Source organism: Papio anubis, chromosome 9, assembly GCF_008728515.1.
Source record: "Papio anubis isolate 15944 chromosome 9, Panubis1.0, whole genome shotgun sequence".
Taxonomy (NCBI): Eukaryota; Metazoa; Chordata; class Mammalia; order Primates; family Cercopithecidae; genus Papio; species Papio anubis.
Window position 1 is genome coordinate 117,769,916 of NC_044984.1, and position 23,829 is coordinate 117,793,744.

Consider the following 23,829-nt stretch of genomic DNA (forward strand, 5'->3'; position numbering starts at 1 on the left):
GACTCACACCTATAATCTGAGCACTTTGGGAGGCTAAGGAAGGAGGATCACTTCAGTCCAGAAGTTTGAAACCAGTCTAGGCAACAAAGGGAGACCCTGTTTCTTTTCCTTTTTTTTTGAGACAGAGTCTTCCTCTGTCGCCCAGGCTGGAGTGCAGTGGCGCGATCTCAGCTCACTGCACCCTCTGCCTCCCAGGTTCAAACAATTCTCCTGCCTCACCCTCCCAAGTGGCTGGGACTACAGGCCCACACCACCACGCCCAGCTAATTTTTGTACTTCTAGTAGAGACAGGGTTTCACCATGTTGGCCAGGATGGTCTCGATCTACTGACCTCGTGATCCACCCGCCTCAGCCTCCCAAAGTGCTGGGATTACAGGCATAAGCCACCACGCCCAGATGAGACTCTGTTTCTTAAAAATAAATAAAAAATAATAAAAATTTAAAAATGCTGGGCGCGGTGGCTCACCTGAGGTCATGAGTTTGAGACCATCCTGGCCAACATGGTAAAACCCCGTCTCCTCTAAAAATACAAAAAATAGCCAGGCGTGGTGGTGGGCGCCTGTAATCCCAGCATTTCAGGAGGCTGAGGCAGGAGAATCGCTTGAACCCGGGAGGCGGAGGTTGCAGTGAGCCAAGATCATACCACTGCACTCCAGCCTGGGTGACAGAGCGAGACTCTGTCTCAAAAAAATAACTAAAAACAAACCTCGAAAAATTAGCTGGGCGCAGTGACATGTGGCTGTGGCCCCAGCTACTTGGAAGGCTGAGACAAGAGGATCCCTTGAGCCTAGTAGGTTGAAGCTGCAGTGAGGCATGTTCATGGCACTGCATTCCAGGCTGGGTGACAGAGTGAGACCCTGTGCCCCAAAAATGAAAAATAAACTAATGCATTTGAAAACATGACCTATTTCAAAATAGTACACCTCTGAAAACTTCTATGATAAATAAGACACAAAGCCACAGCAGTAGAGAAAAACTAAGAGCTAGTTTTGGCAGGAAGAGAATACTGAGAAACAATAGCCAACCAGAAGAATGAAAGGATACAGTTCCCATTCAGAATACCAACACAGAAAGTTACCAAGGGGGACAAGGTTCCTCTTGCTCAGACCTGCAACGAATCTCTACAGCTCTGAGCAGACATGAGGGATATGTCCACGACAGCGGTAGCACACCACAGTGGCTGAGGAGATTATGGAGTTGGACAAAATACCTAGGTTCAAATACTGGCTGCACTGCCCACTAGTAGTATGATATGGTCAAGTGAGAACCTCTCTGACTCAGTTTCCTCATCTTAAAATAATACAAATAGAACTTCCTTCATAGGATTGCTGTGTCAAGTAAATGTGATAATACCAGGAGTAAGTAAATGTTAACTACTAGCTAGCTACTATCATTTTTATATATATTAGTATTTCATCCAAAAAAGACGTTTACTCCCACATCACTGATTCAGCACTTTATTCCCCAGAATACAAACTTTGTTAGCAATCCATTAAATAATTAACTTTCATACTAGTCTTTGGGTTTTTTTGTTTGTTTTTTTGAGATGGAGTCTCGTTCTATCACCCAGGCTGGAGTGCAATGGCACCATCCCGGCTCACTGCAACCTTGAATATGCCCGGCTGGGTTCAAGCGATTCTCCTGCCTCAGACTCCAGAGTAGCTGGTATTACAGGCACGTGCCACCACGCCCAGCTAATTTTTTTGTATTTTTAGTAGAGACGGGTTTTACCATGTTGGCCAGGCTGGTCTCAAACTCTTGACCTCAAGTGATCCATCCGCCTCAGCCTCCCACAGTGCTGGGATTACAAGCATGAGCCACCGTGCCCTGCCCATATTAATTATATAAAATACTAGTCCCTTTTTATCTAGAACTGTTACTGCTACACATCCAACTTGACCAATCAGTTATTAAATCTAGAACAAACTGGTGGACATTTTTAAATGTGCACAGATAGTATCACTTAGCAAATATCTTCACCTTAGCTAATAACAAAAAGGATTTTTTTCTCCTTAGAGTGCTAAGCATGTCTGATTCAAGATTCAGCTTTATCTGTTTTTATGCAGCTGTGATATGACTGACATTTAGTTTAAGAATTTTAAGATAATAGGGTCGGGCACGGTGGCTCACGCCTGTAATCCCAGCACTTTGGAGGCCGAGGTGGGCAGATTACCTGAGGTCAGGAGTTCGAGACCAGCCTGACCAAATGGAGAAACCCCATCTCTACTAGAAATACAAAATTAGCCGGGTGTGGTGGCGGATGCCTGTAATAGCAGCTACTTGGGAGGCTGAGGCAGAAGAATCACTTAAATCTGGGAGGCGGAGGTTGCAGAGAGCTGAGATCGTGACACTGCACTCCAGCCTGGGCAGCAAAAGTGATACTCTGTCTCCAAAAAACAACAAAAAAAAAAGAATTTTAGGATAATGATCCAGTTAGAGATGCAGTTCATCAACATATATTAAGTGTCTACTGTGTGCAGTAGATACTTAAGATCATCAGGAGAAAGAAACAGCTGTTACCAATAAGTTAGTTTACAAGAATTTCCTTTACCTAAAAGAATGTAATCTAGGCTGGGCGCGGTGGCTCACGCCTGTAATCCCAGCACTTTGGGAGGCTGAGGCGGGCGGATCACAAGGTCAGGAGATCGAGACCACGGTGAAACCCCGTCTCTACTAAAAATACAAAAAATTAGCCAGGCGCGGCGTCTGTAGTCCCAGCTACTCAGGAGGCTGAGGCAGGAGAATGGCATGATCCCGGGAGGCAGAGCCTGCAGTGAGCCGAGATCGCGCCACTGCACTCCAGCCAGGGGGACAGAGCGAGACTCTGTCTCAAAAAAAAAAAAAAAAGAATGTAATCTGGTCTGGGCACGGTGGCTCACGCCTGTAATCCCAGCACTTTGGGAGGCTGAGATGGGCAGATCACCTGAGGTCAGGAGTTCAAGACCTGACCAGCCTGTCAACATGGGGTGAAACCCCATCTCTACTAAAAATACAAAAAGTAGCCAGGCATGGTGGTGCGCGCCTGTAATAAGAGGCTGAGGCAGGAGAATCACCAGAACCCAGGAGGCGAAGGTTGCAGTGAGCTGAGATTGCGCCACTGCACTCCAGCCCGGGCGACAGAGCGGGACTCCATCTCAAAACAACAAACAGCCAGGCATGGTGGCTCACGCCTGTAATCCTAGCACTTTGGGAGGCTGAGGCAGGCAGATCACGAGGTCAAGAGATTGAGACCATCCTGGCCAACATGATGAAACTCCATGTCTACTAAAAATACAAAAACTAGCTGGGCATGGTCGCGGGTGCCTGTAGTCCCAGCTACTCAGGAGGCTGAGGCAGGAGAATCGCCTGAACCCGGAAGGTTACAGTGAGCTGAGGTCGCACCACTGCACTCCAACCTGGTGAAAGAGCGAGACTCCATCTCAAAAACAAACAAACAAAACAAAACAAAAACAACAAAGAATGCAACCGGTACTTTTCAACACCTGCCCTTCACAGGACCTTGCTTGGTCAAGTACCCCACTGCAAAACCTGCAGGAAGAAGATACTTACAAAGGAATGTGCAAATTATACATAAAGCCACAAAAGTCCCTTACAAAAGCAATACACAAATAATTGAGTTGGGGGGAATTAAACAACTTTCTTGATTATCACTAGTCAAATTCAGACGATCAATTGTCTTGATTCTCACTACAGGCTGAGTTTCCCGTATCTGAAACTTGGAACCAGAAGTGACCCAGGGTTTTTTGTATTTTGGAATACTTGCACATACATAATGAGGTATCTTAGAGATGGAACCCAAGTCTAAACACAAAATACACTGATGTTTCATATACACCTGATACATATAGCCTGAAGATAATTTTATACAATACCTTAAAACGTAAACAAAGTGTTGACTGCACTTTGGACTGTGATCACTCATGTGAGGTCAAGAGTGGAATCTCCCACTTGTGGCATCACGTCAGTGCTGAAAGTTTCAGATTTTGAACATCTCAGATTTTGAATATTCAGATTAGGGATGCTCAACCCATGTATGGTTGGGCTTTTTTCTTTTAACCCTCAAGATAACCATGAGTATCAAATGCTAACCCATTATCCCTTTGTCACAGTTAAGAAACTAAGGCTTAGAAAAATGAAATACAACAAAGTAACAACAAAGTGAGCTTGGAATAGAACTACAAATTCAGAAGGTCTGACACCACAGTCACTCCAAGATCCTGTACTCCCAACCCTGTTCCAGTACTTTTCAAACTACTGATCACAACACATTAGCAGGTTGTCAAATCAATTTAGTGTTTTGTTTTGTTTTTTTGAGACAGAGTCTCGCTCTGTCACCCAGGCTGGAGTGCAGTAGCGAGATCTTGGCTCACTGCAAGCTCTGCTTCCCGGGTTCAAGTGAGTCTCCCGCCTTAGCCTGCTAAGTAGCCAAGACTATAGGTGCCCGCCACCATGCCCAGCTAATTTTTTTGTATTTTTAGTAGAGACAGGGTTTCACTGGGTTAGCCAGGATAGTCTCGATCTCCCGACCTCGTGATCAGCCCGCCTCGGCCTCCCAAAGTGTCGGGATTACAGGCATGAGCCACTGCACCCAGTCTACTATATCAGCATTTTAAAATATCTCAGTATAGGCTGAGTGCAGTGGCTCACTCCTGTAATCCCAGCACTTTAGGAGGCCAAGACAAGATCACTTGAAGCCAGGAGTTCGAGACCGGCCTGGCCAACACATATACTGGTTAACATATACATACATGTCTTTACTAAATAGACAAAAAAAGGCCGGGCGCAGTGGCTCACGCCTGTAATCCCAGCACTTTGGGAGGCCGAGGCGGGCGGATCACAAGGTCAGGAGATCGAGACCACAGTGAAACCCCGTCGCTACTAAAAATACAAAATTAGCCGGGCGCCGTGAGCAGCCTAGTCCCAGCTACTCAGGAGGCTGGAGGCAGGAGAATGGCGTGAACCCAGGAGACAGAGCTTGCAGTGAGCCGAGATCGCCCCACTGCACTTCAGCCTGGCGACAGCGAGACTCCGCCTCAAAAAAAAAAAAAAAATACACAAAAAAATTAGCTGGGCGTGGTGGCACACCTGTAATCCCAGTTACTTGAAATGCTGAGGTGGGAGAATCACTTGAACCCAGGAGGCGGAGGTTGCGGTGAGCCAAGATTGCACTCCTGCACTCCAGACTGGGCAACAGAGCGAGACTCTGTCTCAAAAAAAAAATATATATATATATGTGTGTATATATATATACTAGGTCACAATGTAAACCACATTTCTTACTGCGGGATGCCATAAAAATATTTAATCTATATATTGCTCTAATCTATATATTGCCTCCCAATAAATAAGTTAATTTGATATGTTTCATACCATATCTTATTTGTAAAAGAGAATTCCTGATCTTCAAGAGCCCATCCTTTCCATTTAAGGAAATCTCAGTGGAATCTCTAAGGTTGTCTTATTACTTGGTGAGTTCAAGCCACAACAAACTGGATCTGTCAATCAGCATATAAAAACAAAGATAACTGCAAAAACTTTAGGATTACGTCATTTTAGACAGTTATTAATTGGTGTTTAATGCAAAAGTAATTACTCTTAAAAATTATCTTTGGCCAGGCATGGTGGCTCAAGCCTGTAATCCCAGCAGTTTGGGAGGCCAAGCCAGTTGGTCACCTGAGGTCAGGAGTTCGAGACCAGCCTGGCCAACATGGTGAAACCCCGTCTCTACTGAAAATACAAAAAAAATTAGCCAGGCATAGTGGTGGGCGCCTGTTAATCCCAGCTACTTGGGAGGCTGAGGCAGGAGAATTCCTTGAACCTGGGATGCGGAGGTTGCAGGTGAGCCAAGGTTGCGCCATTGCACTCCAGCCTGGGTGACAAGAGAGAAACACCGTCTCAAAAAAAAAAAAAGGCAAAGCATGGGAACCTACAGAGCCTTATGGAATGTGCGGTTACTCAGTAAGTCTAGTCCTGAGTGTTCTCCATCTTCACAGGTGGTAAGTTACAAATCAAAGCTCAATTTAGATGCTAAGAAATGCCCAAACATATCTGTAGCTAAACTCTTTGAGACAAACCACTTTTTTTTTTTCTTTTGAGACAGAGTCTCGCTGTGTCACCAAAGCTGGAGTGCAGTGGCCCAATCTCGGCTCACTGCAACCTCTGCCTCTCGGGTTCAAGTGATTCTCCTGCCTCAGCCTCCGGAGTAGCTGGGATTACAGGCGCGGGTCACCACACCCATCTAACTTTTTGCATTTTTAATAGACAGGGGTTGTTAGCCAGGATGGTCTGGATCTCCTGCCCTCGTGATCCACCAGTCTTAGCCCCCCAAAGTACTGGGATTACAGGCATGCACCACTGAGCTCCGTCGAGGCAAACCACTTTTTAAAGCAAAAAATGAATCTGCACGCTGCCCCTTTTTAAATAGTACTTTCAGCAAGGCACTTAAAAACACAAAGGCTGGGCACAGTGGCTCACACCTGTAATCTCAGCACTTTGGGAGGCCAAGGTGGACAGACCACCAGATCAGATCGAGACCATCCTGGCCATCATGGTGAAGTCCCGTCCCTATTAAAAATACAAAAATTGGCCGGGCGCAGAGACTCACGCCTATAATCCCAGCACTTTGGGAGGCTGAAGCAGGCAGATCACAAGGTCAAGAGATTGAAACCATCCTGGCCAAAATGTGAAAACCTCGTCTCCACTAAAAATACAAAAATTAGGCCGGGTGTGGTGGCTCACGCCTGTAATCGCAGCACTTTGGGAGGCCAAGTCAGGTGGATCACGAGGTCAGGAGATCGAGACCATCCTGGCTAACATTGTGAAACCCTGTCTCTACTAAACATACAAAAAATTAGCCAGGCGTGGTGGCAGGCGTCTGTAGTCCCAGCTACTCAGGAGGCTGAGGCGGGAGAATGGTGTGAACCCGGGAGGCGGAGCTTGCAGTGAGCTGAGATAGCGCCACTGCACTCCAGCCTGGACAACAGAGTGAGACTGTCTCAAAAAAAACCAAAAAAAACACAAAACTTAGCCAGTGGTGGCACACACCAGTAATCCCAGCTACTTTGGGGGCTAAGGCAGGAGAACAGCTTGAACCTGGGTGGCGGAGGTTGCAGTGAGCAGAGATCACACCACTGCACTCCAGCCTGGGCGACAGAACAAGACTCTGTCTCAAAAAAATAAAAAATAAAAAATTTTTAAGAAGGCTGGGTGTAGGCCGGGCACGGTGGCTCAAGCCTGTAATCCCAGCACTTTGGGAGGCCGAGACGGGCGGATCACGAGGTCAGGAGATCGAGACCATACTGGCTAACACGGTGAAACCCTGTCTCTACTAAAAAAATACAAAAAAAAATTAGCCGGGCGAGGTGGCAGGCGCCTGTAGTCCCAGCTACTCGGGAGGCTGAGGCAGGAGAATGGCGTGAACCCGGGAGGCGGAGCTTGCAGTGAGCCGAGATCGCGCCACTGCACTCCAGCCTGGGCGACAGAGCGAGACTCCGTCTCCAAAAAAAAAAAAAGAAGGCTGGGTGTGGTGGCTCACGCCTGTAATCCCACTCTGGGAGGCTGAGGTGGGTGGATCACCTCAGGTAGGGAATTCAAGAACAGCTTGACCAAGGTGCAGAAACCCCGTCTCTACTAAAAATAGAAAATCAGCCAGGCATGGTGGCTCATGCCTGTAATCCCAGCTACTCAGGAGGCTGAGGCAGGAGAATCGCTTGAACCCAGGAGGCGGAGGTTGCAGTGAGTCGAGATCACGCCATTGCACTCCAGTCTGGGCAACAAAAGCAAAATTCCATCTCAAAAAATACATAAATAAACAAATAAAAATATAAAAAGTAACTGGGTGTGGTGGCATGTACCTGTAATCCCAGCTACTTGGGAGGCTGAGGCAGGAGAATCGCTTGAACCAGGGAGTGGGAGGTTGCAGGGAGCTGAGATCACCCTGCTGCACTCCACCCTGGTGACAGAGCGAGGCAGTGCGAAAAAAAATTACAAAATTGCCTGACATATAACCGCATTCAAGGAATGAATGAATAGTAGGCCACTTACTCAGTCTCTCCCCTTTAGCAACTAAAGTTAAGTTTTATTTAAGATTCTGAGGCCGGGTGCGGTGGCTCACACTTGTAATCCCAGCACTTTGGGAGGCCAAGGCAGGTGGATCACCAGGTCAGGAGTTTGAGACCAGCCTGGCCAATATGGTGAAACCCCGTCTCTACTAAAAATACGAAAATTAGCCGGGCATGGTGGCACACGCCTGTAGTCCCAGCTACTGAGGAGGCTGAGGCAGGAGAATCGCTTAAACCCCGGAGGCAGAGGCTGCAGTGAGCCAAGGTTGTGACACTGCACTCCAGCCTGGGCAACACAGCGAGACTCCACCTCAAAAAAAAAAAGAGATTCTGATGGGGGGCCAAGGGCGGTGGCTCACGGCTGTAATCCCTGCACTCTGGGAGACAGAGGTGAGAGGATCACTTGAGGTCACTAGTGTGAGACCAGCCTAGCCAACAGGGTGAAACTCCTTTCTGCCAAATATATAAAAAAAATTAGCCAGGTGTGGTGGTGCATGCCTGCAATCCCAGCTACTAGGGAGACTGAGGCAGGAAAATCGCTTGAACCCGGGAGGCAGAGGTTGCGGTGAGCCGAGTTCGTACCACTGCCTTCCAGTCTGGGTAACAAAGTGAGACTCTGTCTCAAAAAAAAAAAAGATTCTGAAGGGGCCAGGCACAATGGCTCATGACTGCAATCCCACCACTTCGGGAAGCAGAGGCCTGAGGATTGCTTGAGGCCAGTAACTGCCTCCCAACATGGTGAGACCCCTGCCTCTCTACAAAAAAATTTTACAAATCAGCTGCTGTAGTGGTGCACATCTGTAGTCCCAGCTACTCCGGAGGCTGAAGTGGGACGATCGCTTGAGCCCAAGAGTTCAAGCTGCAGTGAGCTATGACCACGTCACTGTACTCCAGCTTGAGCAACAGAGGGGGACCCTATCTCAAAAATTTAAAAATAACATAAATATTATAAAGCCAATTATATGGAACAAAGTTGGAATGGAATATAAAATGTAGAAGCCAGAGGAAAAAAGTAAAGTCGTCTCCCATAGGAAAAATTTTGGAAACAACTTCTCTAGAAGATGAGAGAAAATGTTCCCTTTCTTGCAAAATTAATGTCCCACTCAAGTCACCAGTAGGAAATTCTGCTATTTTCTGTGCAACGATGATAGCTTTCCCCACGCTTATGAAAACCAATTCTGATTGCTAGAAAATATGGTGGAAAATAGAATCCCTCTGTACTGTCAGCTCACAGAATTGTCTGCAAGTGTTAAGACAATTCCTGCTGGGGCACTCTGGATTTGACAGCTCTCTGTACCCTCCTGGCTCACTCTTTAGAAGCCATATTCCATGCCTAATTCTGGCTGTCTGAAATATATGAAACATTTAATTCAACATAAAATGATAATAGCCAACTTTCAAAGGTCAAAGGGGACCAGTTTATAACCTTCTCTCAACACGTGTTCAGTACAAACTTCCGGGTGCACTTACAATTGGCTGCGAAATTCAATGGATAAAAACGTTGCTTTATTTGTCTCTCATTTTCTGGCCCGTTCTTTTCCCACGTTTCTCAACCAGCGACTCCCCAAAACAAAAGCCTCCCACAGTAAACGGAGCACTCACATGAAAAAAGCTTCTCTGTGCGAGGATCAAGTTAGTGGTCCGCAAACATTAACCAAACAGAAGCACAAAGCAAGGGTGGGAAGGGGAGGAGCTAGATGCCAGGGTAAGGAAACAATCAGAAGGGTTTAGGAACATCCAAATCTCCTCAGCGGTTAAACCGAACCCAAGCCACTTCTGGGAAACCACCGGTATCCACAGCTTTGGGGAACTCTGGATACTCGTTATGCCAAACGCTCTCAAAGTAAGCAAATTCCCAACTGCCGTTCCCCTCCGTGTGTATTCTTAGAAACGGTCTGGGAGGTGAGCTCGCCCGCCGAGGCAGAACTACGCGAGTCGCCGAGAGAGGCGTGAAAGGAGCCTGCACGTGTCCACCGCGGCTTCCCTACCGCCCCAAGAGTGGGGCATGCACGAGACCGCCACTGTGGGGTTCAGATTTAGGAAGGACGACCCTGTCGCCTGCCTCCCTCCCTCGCCCAGAGCCGGGAGCAATGCTGGGGCAGGAGAGAGGACTTGGGAAGGATCTGAACCTTACTTTCCCCGCGGGTCCCGGACCCGCAGCCCCCGGGTTGTGAGGCGGAAGCCAAAGGGGCGAAGGCAGTGGAGTCAGCGTGCACGGACCCTGCCCCGCGGTCCAAGGTGGGGTGCCTCCGGCCCGGGACAGCGGGGCTTCCCGGAGCCCGAAAGCCCCATGAGCGGCGACAGCAGGGCCCTGCGCTGACGAGCGGAGGAAGCGGGTACAACCGCGCCGCCGCCGGGACCAAGCCCCGAGGGCCCCGGAGCGCGCGGCCGCGGGGGGCGGCGAGCGGCGAGGGAGGCCCCAAGCCGGGGCGAGGTGTCTGTCCCCCCAGACTGGCCCCGCACGGCCCCCCGAGGAGGGTGGGAGTGGGAGGCTGTCCGGGAGGGGGAGTGTGGAAGGAGAAAAGGGCCAAGGGAAGGACTTACTTTCCCCGCGGGACCCGGCGCCAGGACAGTTCCTCCTGGGAGGTGCGAGTTTGAAGGACCGGAGGCGACTGGAGCGGAGGCGGCGGTGGCGGCGGCAGCAGCGGCGTCCGGCTCTGCCTACCTCCCCGCCGCCATCTTGACGCCCCTCCCCCAGCCCCCCCGCCCCGCCGGGAGGGGCGGGGGAGGGGCAACGGATGAGGCGCCGCGCGCACGCAGCGCCTTCACGTGACTTCCTCCCTCCTCCCCCACCCGCTTCTCTGCGTCTCTCTCCGCCCCGCCTCCCTCCTAGGTGAAAGAAGATGATTTCCCCCCCATCTTGACCACCCCCCAGCTTTCGCCGCCAAACACGGACTCCGCCGGCTCTCCTCGGCCCGGTACCAGTTGTTGGATCCAAGAGAATTCCGGAACCCAAACGGTCCATTACCGCGGCTCTGGGGTGGGCGAGGGGTGAGGGGGCCGGGTTTCCGAGAAGGGGGAGGGGGGAAGGCGAAGGCCACCTAGGAGAGTCACATGACTACTGTTTCCGCCGGCGCTCACGGAGAGCTCGCGGTAATTCTGTTTCTCCGCCCTTTTTTCCCCGCGGCCTGTCGGGAAGAAGGTCCCCGTGCCAGGACTACCGGGAGGTCGGCCGGAGGGCCGCGCGCATGCGCCCCGCGCCTGCTTTCAAACTCAGGCTAAGAAGGGCCTGGAGCTATTTTCAGAACCTGTTAGGGTGGGCAGCTACGGCCCAGGAAGTTACCTAGCAGCGTTTCTGTCACTTGGAAAATCTCTTCGTTACCTAGTTAGTCCTAGAAACAAAATGTTTACATATTCCTTGCTTGTTAGGCTCGCTCAAAGCACTTTTTTGGCAGTGAAACCTCAAGTAACCCGGAGCCCTCGGCGTGTCCACGGCTAGAATCAGAGCCTAAGGCGTGTGAGCTCGGCCATCCCACGCCTGTCTTCTCGCTTACCCGCAAGCCCAACACACCGGGGCTCCCAGTTAATGAATACTGAAGTGTAGGGCTGTCCCCACCGCTTCTCACTTCCTTGTTTTCATCTTTTCGTTTTTATTAAGCTACCTAACGCAATAAACATATTACCTTGTTGGTAACCCTTTTGTAAAGTCATTCTGAAAGTGCTGTTTGACTCCGTTGCTTGGGTAATAAGCACGCCTGGGTGATTCTTGCCCCCTACTGGCTGCGCATCCTACAAGCCTTGTGCTGAAAGCAAACCAAGTAGCTGGAACAGTTGGAGGTTACAGTGTGAACTCTTCTAGAGACAGTATTCGGGGAATGACAGGAAAAAGTAGGCACAGAAAGAATAGGAAACTTTAGTGTTTGTACACATAAATATGTATTATATATTTATGTATACGTTTATAAATATTTTTAAAGTGATGACTAATCGCTTTACTAATCATTATTTCATTTAATCCTCTCACACACATAGGAAAAAAACCTATAAAAGACAAAAATATTTTAGACCGGGCGCAGTGGCTCACGCCTGTAATCCCAGCACTTTGGGAAGCCGAGGTGGGTGGACCACCTGAGGTCAGGAGTTCCAGACCAGCCTGGCCAACATGGTGAAACCGCATCTCTGCTAAAAATACAAAATGTAGCCGGGCGTGGTGGTGGGCACCTGTAATCCCAGCTACTCGGGAGGCTGAGGCAGGAGAATCGCTTGAACCCAGGAGGCGGAAGTTGCAGTGAGCCTAGATCATGCCATTGCACTCCAGCCTGGGTGACAGAGCGAGAATCCGTCTAAAAAACAAACAAACAAACAACAAACTTTAGGCACAGGCCAGGTGTGGCGGCTCACGCCTCTAATCCCAACACTTTAGGAGGCTGAAACGGGGATCTCAGCCAGCCAGGAGTTTGAGACCAGACTGGGTAACAAAATACAACCTCATCTCGACAAAAAACTTATTTTATTTTTGTTTTTGTTTTGAGACAGAGTGTCGCTCTGTTGCCCAGGCTGGAGTACAGTGGCACGATCTCCGCTAACTGCAAGCTCTGCCTCCTGGGTTCACGCCATTCTCCTGCCTCAGCCTCCCGAGTAGCTGGGACTACAGATGCCCACCACCACGCCCGGCTAATTTTTTATATTTTTAGTTAAGACGGGGTTTCACCATGTCAGCCAGGGTGGTTGCCGTCTACCTCGTGATCCGCCCGTCTTGGCCTCCCAAAGTGCTGGGATTACAGGCATGAGCCACCACGCCCAGCCTCGACAAAAAACTTTTAATTAGCCAAGTGTGATACCTAGTCCCAGCTACTCAGGAGGCTGAGGTAGGAGAATCACTTGATTGCCAAGAAGTTTGAGGCTACAGTGAGCAATAATCGTGCCACTGCACTCCAGGCTGGGTAACAAAGTGAAACTCTATTTTTTTAATTTTTTTTTTTTTGAGACAGAGTTTTGCTCTTGTTGCCCAAGCCGGTTTGCAATGGCATGATCTCAGCTCACTGTAACCTCCGCCTCCCAGATTCAAGCGATTCTCCTGCCTCAGCCTACCGAGTAGCTGGGATTACGGGTGCCCACCATGACGCTCGGCTAATTTTTTGTATATTTAGTAGAAGCAGGGTTTCACCATGTTAGCCAGACTGGTCTCAAACTCAGGTGATCTGCCCGCCTCAGCCTCCCAAAGTGCTGGGAATACAGGTGTGAGCCACTGCACCGGGCCTTATTTATTTGTTTATTTATTTATTTATTTATGTATTTATTGAGACGGGGTCTCACTCTATCTCACCCAGGCTGGAGTGCAATGGTGCGATCTCGGCTCACTGCAGCCTCTGCTTCCCAGGTTCAAGCAATTCTCCTGTCTCAGCCTCCCGAGTAGCTGGGACTACAGGCGTGTGCCACCACACCCAGCTAGTTTTGTATTTTTAGTAGAGATGGAGTTTCACCATATTGGCCAGGCTGGTCTCAAACTCCTGACCTCAGGTGATCCACCTGCCTCAGCCTCCCAAAGTGCTGGTAGTACAGGCATGAGCCACTGTGCCTGGCAAAACTCTGTCTGGAAAAAAAAAAAAAAAAAATTCTTAGGCTTGCAACTGACAGTGATGTTACATCACATTCCATTGGTTAACAAGGCAGCCAAATTCGACTCGGGAAAGGCAACACAAGGGTATGACTAGTGGGAAGTGTTGTTCACTGGACGCCACCAAAGTAAATCATAAGGAATTTTGAGGATGAGGGACTTTTGGGACATCCAAGTGGAGATACTTAGGAAGCAACTGAACTCTACAGCTTGGGGATCCAGATGGAGATTAATGTGAGATGAGATAAAACTATACTAGGAGAGGCTAGGCACGGTGGTTCACACCTGTAATCCAGGCACTTTGGGAGGCAAAGGTGCGTGCATCACCTGAGGTCCGGAGTTCAAGACCAGCCTTGCCAACATGGTGAAACCCTGTGTCTACTGAAAATACAAAAATTAGCCAGGTGTGGTGGTGGGCACCTGTAATCCCAACTACTTGGGAGGCTACGGTAGGAGAATCACTTGAACCCAGGAGGTGGAGATTGCAATGAGCTGAGATCATGCCACTGCACTCCAGCCTGGGCAACAGAGTGAGACTTTGTCTAAAAAAAAACTAGGAGACAATGCAGACAGGAGAGCCAGAAGCAGAGCTGAGGTTCTGTGTCTAAGAAGTGAGAACCAGGCCAGGTGCAGTGGCTCATATCTGTAATCCCAGCACTTTCGGAGGCCAAGGTGGGTGGATCACAAGGTCAGGAGTTCGAGACCAGCCTGGCCAACATGGTGAAACCCTGTCTCTACTAAAAAATACAAAAAATTAGCCAGGCGTGGTGGCACGTGCCTGTAATCCCAGCTACTTGGGAGGCTGAGGCAAGAGAATCGCTTGAACACAGATGGCGGAAGTTACGGTGAGTGGAGATGGCACCATTGCACTCCAACCTGGGCAACAGAGCAAGACTCTGTCTCAACAACAAGAAAAAAAAAGAAGTGAGCACCAGGCCGGGTGCGGTGGCTCACGCCTGTGTCCCAGCACTTTGGGAGGCCAAGACAGGAGGATCATGAGATCAAGAGATTGAAAACATCCTGTCCAACCTGGTGAAATCCCATCTTTACTAAAAATAACAAAAATCGGCTGGGTGTGGTGGCATGAGCCTGTAATCCCATCTACTCAGGAGGCTGAGGTAGGATAATCACTTCAACCCAGGAGATGGAGATTGCAGTTAGCCAAGATCACACCACTGCACTCCAGCCTGGTGACAGAGCGAGACTCCTCAAAAAAAAAGTGAGCATCCAGTGAGCCTGAGAAAGGTCAATCAGAGAGGTCAAAGCAGAATCAAGGAGAGATTATATCATGGATGCAAGGGAGTAGTCATCCCAGCAACACTTCTTCACCCTGGCAGCTGCACTTCTGTCCAATAGCATCAGCTATACCCAGTTTGCAGTTTTCTGCACACTCGCTGAACTAGCCTTATCATGCCAAATCCTCCCCTGAGACACCAGGAGCAATCACAGCCCCCATAAGGTCACTCTCTAATTCAGAGACACTAGCACCAGCAATGTCTAATGCAGCAGAGAGCACCAGTGTGTGGCTAAAGCCATCTATTGGATTATTCAAGATGGCAAACACTGTGGTAGACAGTTACTGTTTTTGACTGCCCAGAGTCTATGGTTCTTTCTTCAGAGAGCCTCATCTTAGTTTTATCTCCCTCTCTCAAAGTCCATGTGGTTTGGAGAGCGCTAACCATGTCTCATACACATCACTCCAGAATTGAGCGTGCAAGCCAGGTCTAGCTGATTAGAATACTGGATCCACAGCCAGGCCATAGTGATCGATTTAGTGCCAGGCCAGTGAGTCACAATTCTAGTACTTTGCATTGAAAATATCAGGAAAAAGATACTCACTTGCCTCTGATGTTGCTAAGACAGTGTTGGGAGGCTGGGGCAGAGGCCCTGTGGGGCAGGAGGCCACGCTGATAATGAGGTCAACCCCGAGAACAGCAGGGCAAAGACTTAGGTGGGATGGGGAGGCACTGGATTCTGATGACATCTGCTGAGTCCTGGGACCCTGTCAAACCTGAAGCGATTTCTAGCCCTGAGCTTTTTTGGTTTTTCGGTTTTCTTTTTTTCTTTTTTCTATTTTTTTTTTTTTTTTGAGATGGAGTCTTACTCCATTGCTCAGATTGAAGTGCAGTGGCATGATCTCAGCTCACTGCAACCTTTGCCTCCTGGGTTTAATCAGTTCTCTGTCTCAGCCTCCCAAGTAGCTGGGACTACAGGCACCTGCCATTATGCCTGGCTAATTTTTGTGTTTTTAGTAGAGATGGGGTTTCACCTTTTTGATCAGGCTGGTCTCGAACTCCCAACCTCAGGTGATCCACCCGCCTCGGCCTCCCAAAGTGCTGGGATTACAGGTGGGAGCCACCGCGCTTGGCCCTGGTTTTCTTTTTATAGAGACAAAGTCTCACCATGTTGCCTAGGCTGGTCTCGAACTCCTGAACTCAAGTGATCCTCCCGCTTTGGCCTCCAAAAGTGCTGGGATTATGGGTGGGAACACCATGCTCAGCCTTAACTTTTTTGATATACGAGTCAATACAAAAAAAAAAAAAAAAAGAAAACGAGTTAATACAGGCTGGGCTGGGCGCAGTGGCTCATGCCTGTAATCCCAGCACTTTGGGAGGCCAAGGTGGGTGGATCACCTGAGGTCGGGAATTCAAGACCAGCCTAGCCAACATGGTGAAACCCCGTCTCTACTAAAAATACAAAAAATTGGCTGGGCGCAGTGGCTCACGCCTGTAATCCCAGTGCTTTGGGAGGCTGAGGCGGGTGGATCACGAGGTCACTTGGCCAAGATGATGAAACCCCGTCCTTACTAAAAATACAAAAATTAGCCAGGCGCGATGGCAGGCACCTGTAATCCCAGCTACTCGTGAGGCTAAGGCAGGAGAATCCCTTGAACCCGGCGGGGTGGAGGTTGCAGTGAACCTAGATCGCGCCACTGCACTCCAGCCTGGGTGACATAGTAAGACTCCATTTCAAAACAAAACAAAACAAAAAAAGCCGGGCGTGGTGGCGGGCACTTGTAATCCCAGCTACTTGGGAGGGTGAGGCAGGAGAATCACTTGAACCCAGGAGGCGGAAGCTGCTGTGAGCCGAGATCGTGCCACCGCACTCCAGCCTGGGCTACAGAGGGAGACTCAGTCTCAAACAAAAAAAAAAAAGAAAAAAGAAAAGAAGGAGAGAGAGTCAATATAGGCTGGGCACAGTGGCTCACTCCTGTAATCCCACTACTTTGGGAGGCCAAGGCAGGTGGGTCACCTGAGGTTAGGAGTTCCAGACCAGCCTGGCCAACATGGCAAAACCCCGTTTCTACTAACAAACCCACACAAAAAAATTAGCTGGACATGGTGGTGGCAGGCTCCTGTAATCCCAGCTACTCGGGAGGCTGAGGCGGGAGAATCACTTGAACCCTGGAGGCAGAAGTTGCAGTGAGCTGAGATCATGCCACTGCACTCCAGCCTGGGTGACAGAGTAAGACTCCATCTTAAAAAAAAAAAAAAAAAAAAGGAGCCGGGTGTGGCGGCAGGCACCTGTAATCCCAGCTACTCGGGAGGGTGAGGCAGGAGAATCACTTGAACCCCGGAGGCGGAAGCTGCCATGAGCCAGGGTCATGCCACTGCACTCCAGCCTGGGCTACAGAGGGAGACTTGGTCTTAAAAAAAAAAAAAAGAGAGTCAATACAGCCCAGGCACGGTGGCTCACTCCTGTAATCCCACCACTTTGGGAGGCCAAGGCAGGTGGATCACCTGGCGTTAGGAGTTCAAGACCAGCCTGGCCAACATGGCGAAACCCCATCTCTACTAAAATCCCACACAAGGCTGGGCGCGGTGGCTCAAGCCTGTAATCCCAGCACTTTGGGAGGCCGAGACGGGCGGATCACGAGGTCAGGAGATCGAGACCACCCTGGCTGACACGGTGAAACCCCATCTCTACTAAAAAAAATACAAAAAAGTAGCCGGGTGAGGTGGCGGGCGCCTGTAGTCCCAGCTACTCGGGAGGCTGAGGCAGGAGAATGGCGTGAACCCGGGAGGCGGAGCTTGCAGTGAGCTGAGATCCGGCCACTGCACTCCAGCCTAGGCTGCAGAGCGAGACTCTATCTCAAAAAAAAAAAAAAAAAACCCACACAAAAAAATTAGCTGGGCATGGTGGCAGGCTCCTGTAATCCCAGCTGCTCGGGAGACTGAGGCAGGAGAATTGCTTGAACCCGGAGGCAGAAGTTGCAGTGAGCTGAGATCGCACCACTGCACTCCAGCCTAGGTGACAGAGGAAGACTCAGTCTCAAAAAAAAACAAAAAACAGGCCAGGGGCTGAGTGCAGTGACTCATGCTGGTAATCCCAACACTTTGGGAGGCCAAGACAGGAGGATTCCTTGAGGCCAGGAATTTGAGACCAGCCTGGGCAACATAGTGAGACCCCATCTCTACAAAAATAAAATCAAGAAAATTGGCTGGGCATGGTGGCTCACATGTATGGTCCCAGCTACTCGGGAGGCTGAGACACAGAATCCCTTGAGTCCAGGAGGTAGATGCTGCAGTGAACCATCTTTGTGCCACTGCGTGAACTCCAGCCTGGGTGACAGAGTGAAATCCTGAAATCTTGAAAAAATAATAAATAAAAAATCAATACCTTCCCTTATTTTCTTGAATCAGATTTAGTTGAGTTTCCCTTGTTTACAATCCAAAACAATCCAGAACAATACAGATACTAACTGAATTACAATGCTGAAAGCTTCAATTATCAATTTAAATTAAGCTTTAAAGGTTTTTACTGGCCCCGATTATCTACCTTTTTTGAGTATGGACTGATACGAACTCAAGTTGTCCCAAGAAAGTAGGCATTCCCACTGTCTGTTGTCTGTTGCCCAGGCTGAGCTGGAGCGCAGTGGCACAATCATAGCACCTGTAGTCCCAACTACTCGACACCCTGCCTCAAAAAAAAAAAAAAAAAAGGAGACCAGCCTGGCCAATATGGTGAAACCCCATCTGTACATACTAAAAATACAAATATTAGCCAGGTGTAGTGGCATGCACATGTGATCTCAGCTACTCGGGTGGCTGAGGCAAGAGTAGCTGGGATCACAAAATCGCTTGAACCTGGGAGGCGGAGGTTGCAATAGGCCGAGATCATGCCACCAGGCAACAGAGCAAGACTGTCTCAAAAAAAAAAAAAAAACCCAAGGACGATTTTTATGTTTTTATAATGGAAACATTGCTGTTAATGTTTGTAAACTTTCCCTTAAGTCACATTTAAAATATCTAAACATTTTGTTTTGTTTTTTGTGACAGGGTCTTGCTCTGTCACCCAGGCTGGAATAAGTGGTGAGATCATGGCTCACTGCAGCCTTGAACTCAGGGGCTCAAGCAATCCTTTCAACCCCAGCCTCCTGAGTAACTGGGACTACAGGCATGTGCCACCATATCGGGCTAATTTGTAAACTTGTTTTTTTTCTTTCTGAGACTGAGTCTCACTCTGTCACCCATTCTGGAGTGCAGTGGCATGATCTCAGCACACTGCAACCTCCGTCTCCTGGGCTCAAGTGATTCTCCTGCCTCAGCCTCCTGAGTATCGGATTACAGGTGCCTGCCACCATGCCTGGCTAATTTTTTTTTTTGACAGTGTCTCACTCTGTCACCCAGGCTGGAGTGCAGTGGCGCGATCTCAGCTCACTTCAACCTCTGCCTCCCAGGTTCAGGCAATTCTCCTGCCTCAGTGTCCCAAGTAGCTGGAATTACAGGCGTGCGCAGTCACACCCGGCTAATTTTTGTATTTTTAATAGAGATGGGGTTTCACCATGTTGGCCAGTCTGGTCTCGAGCTTCTGACGTCAAGTGATCTACCCACCTCAGCCTCAGCAGAGATTGCGCCACTGCACTCCAGCCTGGGCAACAAGAACAACGCTCTGTCTCCAAAACTTTGGGATTACAGGCATGAGACTGTGCCTGTTCAAATTTGTAAATTTTTTATGGAGACAAGGCCTCCCTATGTTACCCAGGCTGATCTTGAATTCCTGGCCTCAAGTGATCCTCCCACTTTAGCCTCCCAAAGCACTGGTATTACAGGTATGAACCACCACACCTGGCCTTAAAATACCTAAATTAAGCTGCGCGCTGTAGCTCACACCTGTAATCACAGCAGTTTGGGAGGCTGAGGCCGGCGGATCACCTGAGGTCCGGAGTTCAAGACCAGCCTGACCAACGTGGAGAAATCCCGTCTCTACTAAAAATACAAAATTACCTGGGCGTGGTGGCACATGCCTGTAATCCCAGCTACTCAGGAGGCTGAGGCAGGAGAATCACTTGAACCCAGGAGGCGGAGGTTGTGGTGAGCAGAGATTGCGCCACTGCACTCCAGCCTGGGCAACAAGAACAACGCTCTGTCTCCAAAAAAAAAAAAAAAAAAACACCTAAATTATTTTTTTAATAACACTCTTGCTGTGGGTTGCATTATGTCCCCCACAATTTCATATGTTGAAGTCCTGCTCTAACCCCCAGTACCTCAGAATGAGACCTTATTTGGAGATGTTTTTACAGATCTAATCAAGCTAAAATGAGGTCATTGGCCTTAATCCAACATAACAGTGTCCTTGTAGAGGGAGAACACTGTGAAGATGCAGGCACAGATCTGGGTGCTACTTCTACCTTCTACAAGCCAGGGAACGTCTGATTGTCTGCTCACCACCAGAAGCTACGGGAGAGGCATGAGAGAGACCACTGCTCACAGCATTCAGGAGGAACCAACCCGCCAACACTTTGATTTCGAACTTCTGGCCCCCAGAACTGTATGACAATACATTTCTGTGGCTTAAGCCGCTTAGTTTGCAGTATTTGGTTACAGTAACCAGCAAATCATACGTCTATTAAGAACATCTCCCAGAACCAAAATGATGATATTCATTCATTCCTTCAAACTCACCTATTTAAGACTAAAAAAAGAAAAAAAAGCCCACACAGGAAAAAATTAAGAAAAACCACATTCTGGGCCAGATGCCATGGCTCATACCTGTAATCCCAGAATGCTGGGAGGTGGAGGCGGGCAGATCATTTGAGACCAGGACTTAGAGACCAGCTTGGGCAACATGGCAAGACCCTGTCTCTACAAAAACTGCAAAAAATAGCCAGGTGTGGTGGTGTACGCCTGTCACCCCAGCCACTCGGAACGCTGAGGTGGGAAGATCGCTTGAGCTTGGGAGGTTGAGGCTGCAGTGACCTGTGATGGCACCCCCGCACCACAGCCTGGGTAACATTTGAGACCCTGTCTCAAAAACAAAAAAACAAAAACAACCTGCCCTTGCTCATCAATAAATACATTTTCCATGTGATTTTATAATAAAATGATCATTTTTATTTCATTTATTTGTGTTTATTTTGAGACAGCATCTCGCTCTGTTGCCCAGGCTAGAGTGAAGTGGCATGATCTCAGCTCACTGCAACCTCTGCCTTCTGGGTTCAAGCGATTCTCCTGTGTCAGACCCGCAAGTAGCTGGGACTACAGGTGTGCACCACCATGCTCTGCTAATTTTTGTATTTTTAGTAGAGACGGGGTTTCACCATGTTAGCCAGGCTGGTCTTAAACTCCTGACCTCAAATGATCCACCTGCCTTGGCCTCTCAAAATGGTGGGATTATAGGCGTGAGCCACCACAGACAGACATAAAATAATTTTTTTTTTTAGAGATGGAGTTTCGCTCTTGTTGCCCAGACTGGAGTGCAATGATGCGATCCTGGCTCATCACAACCTCCTCTTCCCAGGTTCAAGTGATTCTCCTGCCTCAGCCTCCTGAGCAGCTGGTATTTTTAGTAGAGACAGGGTTTCCCCATGTTGGTCAGGCTGGTTGTGAACTCCTGAACTCAGGTGATCTGCCCACTTTGGCCTCCCAAAGTGCTGAGATTACAGGTGTGAGATATGGCACCCGGCCTGATAGTTGTTTTTTTTTTCTTTGTTTTATTTTGTTTGTTTGTTTGTTTTGAGATGGAATCTCCCTCTGTGCCCAGGCTGGAGTGCAGTGGCCGGATCTCGGCTCACTGCAAGCTCCGCCTCCCGGGTTCACGCCATTCTCCTGCCTCAGCCTCCTGAGTAGCTGGGACTAAAGGCGCCTGCCACCATGCCCAGCTAATTTTTTTTGTATTTTTTAGTAGAGACGGGGTTTCTCCATGTTGGTCAGGCTGGTCTTGAACTCCAGACCTCAGGTGATCCACCCTCCTCGGCCTCCCAAAGTGCTGGGATTACAGGCGTGAGCCGCTGTGCCTGGCCCTGGCCTGATAATTTTTAAAACTGTAAGGAATTCCCAATATGTTGTACAACTAGTTTAATAATACCTTTCCTTTAAGATGAAATGTGGGGAGAAAAGTAGCTATATCCATTTGACAGAGAAGCAAAAAGCCTCATTGTGCATAAAAGCTATTTGGGGTTGAATGCAGTAGCTCACACTTGCAATTGTAGCACTTCGAGAGGCCAATGTGGGAGTCGGCTTGAATCCAAGAGTTCAAGACAAGCAACATAACATGACCCTGTCTTTTTTTTTTTGAGATGGAGTCTCAAACTTTTGTCACCCAGGCTGAAGTGCAGTGGTATGATGGCAGCTCACTGGGGTTCAAGTGATCAGCCTGCCTCAGCCTCCCATGTAGCTGGTATTACAAGCGAGTGCCACCATGTCTGGCTAATTGTTTGTTTGTTTTTTTTGAGACAGAGTCTTCACTCTGTTGCCTGGGCTGGAGTGCAGTGGCACGATCTCAGCTCCCTGCAAGCTCCGCCTCCCGGGTTCACGCCATTCTCCTGCCTCAGCCTCCCGAGTAGCTGGGACTACAGGTGCCCACCACCACGCCTGGCTATTTTTTTTGTATTTTTTAGTAGAGACGGGGTTTCACCATGTTAGCCAGGATGGTCTCAATCTCCTGACCTCGTGATCTGCCCACCTCAGTGCTGGGATTACAGGCGTGAGCCACCATGCCCAGCCAATTTTTTTGTGTTTTTAGTACAGAAAGGGTTTCGCCATGTTTACCAGGGTGATCTTGAACTCCTGATCTGAGGTGATCTACCCGCCTCACCCTCCCAAAGTGCTGAGATTACAGATGTGAGCCACCATGCCCGGCCCTAATTTTTGTATTTTTAGTAGAGACAGGGTTTCACCATGTTGGACAGGCTAGTCTTGAACTCCTGACCTCAAGTGATCTGCCCACCTCGGCCTCCCAAAGGGCTAGGATAATAGGCGTGAGCTACCGCACCCGGCTGAGACCCTGTCTTTTGTGTCTTTTTTTTTTGAGACAGAATCTCCCTCCGTTGCCCAAGCTGGAGTACAATGGCGCGATCTTGGCTCACTGCAACCTCTGCCTCCTGGGTTCAAGTGATTCTCCTGCCTCAGCCTCCCGAGTAGTTGGGATTACGGGCCTGGCTAATTTGTCTCTGCTGCCTGGCTAATTTGTGTATTTTTAGTAGAGACGGGGGTTTCACCATGTTGGCCAGGCTGGTCTCGAACTCCTGACCTCAGGTGATCTGCCCGCCTCGGCCTCCCAAAGTGCTGCAATTACAGGCGTGAGGCATAGTACCTGGCATATTGTACATACATTATACATATTAATATATGTGTGTATATAGAGAAAGGAAATTTTAGGCCAGGCATGGTGGCTCGGGCCTAAAGGAGGTTGGAGAAGTGCTTGAAGCCAGTTCAAGACCAACCTTGGCAACGTAGTGAAACCTGGTCTCTATTAAGACAAAAAAAAAAAGCCGGGCGCGGTGGCTCACGTCTGTAATCCCAGCACTTTGGGAGGCCGAGACGGGTGGATCACGAGGTCAGGAGATCGAGACCATCCTGGCTAACACAGTGAAACCTCATCTCTAGTAAAAACACAAAAAAATTAGCCAAGTATAGTGGCGGGTGCCTGTAGTCCCAGCTACTCAGGAGGCTGAGGCAGGAGAATGGCATGAACCCGGGAGGCGGAGCTTGCAGTGAGCTGAGATCTGGCCACTGCACTCCAGCCTGGGTGACAGAGCAACACTCTGTCTCAAAAAAAAATAAATAAATAAAATGAGATAGAGACCATCCTGGCCAACATGGTGAATCCTCATCTCTATTAAAAATACAAAAATTAGCTGGGCAGGGTGAGGCAGGAGAATCACTTGAACCCAGGAGACGGAGGTTGCAATGTGAGCTGAGATCGTGCCATTGCCCTCCAGCCTGGTGACAGAGCGAGACTCCATCTCAAAAAAAAAAAAAAAAAAAAAAG

At 49.0% G+C, this 23,829-nt stretch overlaps 1 protein-coding gene and 1 long non-coding RNA gene across 10 annotated transcripts in view; one reads left to right on the forward strand and one right to left on the reverse strand.

Moving 5' to 3' along the window:
- Positions 1-12,009, reverse strand: part of SBNO1 (strawberry notch homolog 1) — an 84,422-nt gene extending 72,413 nt beyond the window's left edge. For 3 of the 9 annotated variants that reach the window (XM_031650872.1, XM_031650869.1, XM_031650874.1), the window contains exon 1: positions 10,605-12,009. Coding sequence is in view for 5 of the 9 variants with exons in the window: in XM_031650867.1 (XP_031506727.1) it covers positions 5,371-5,373 (3 nt within the window). In the remaining 4 variants the exon portion in view is untranslated. Of the gene's footprint in view, positions 1-3,872; positions 3,894-5,370; positions 5,612-10,604 lie in introns of those variants that run through there. The other 6 variants (XM_031650875.1, XM_031650873.1, XM_031650867.1 and 3 more) reach the window with 5 other exon arrangements.
- On the forward strand, positions 9,760-11,694 carry LOC116268949. The gene is made up of 2 exons (XR_004176237.1): positions 9,760-9,850; positions 9,949-11,694. It is a non-coding gene; the product is annotated as an uncharacterized LOC116268949 (long non-coding RNA).
- Positions 12,010-23,829: the final 11,820 nt, after the last annotated feature.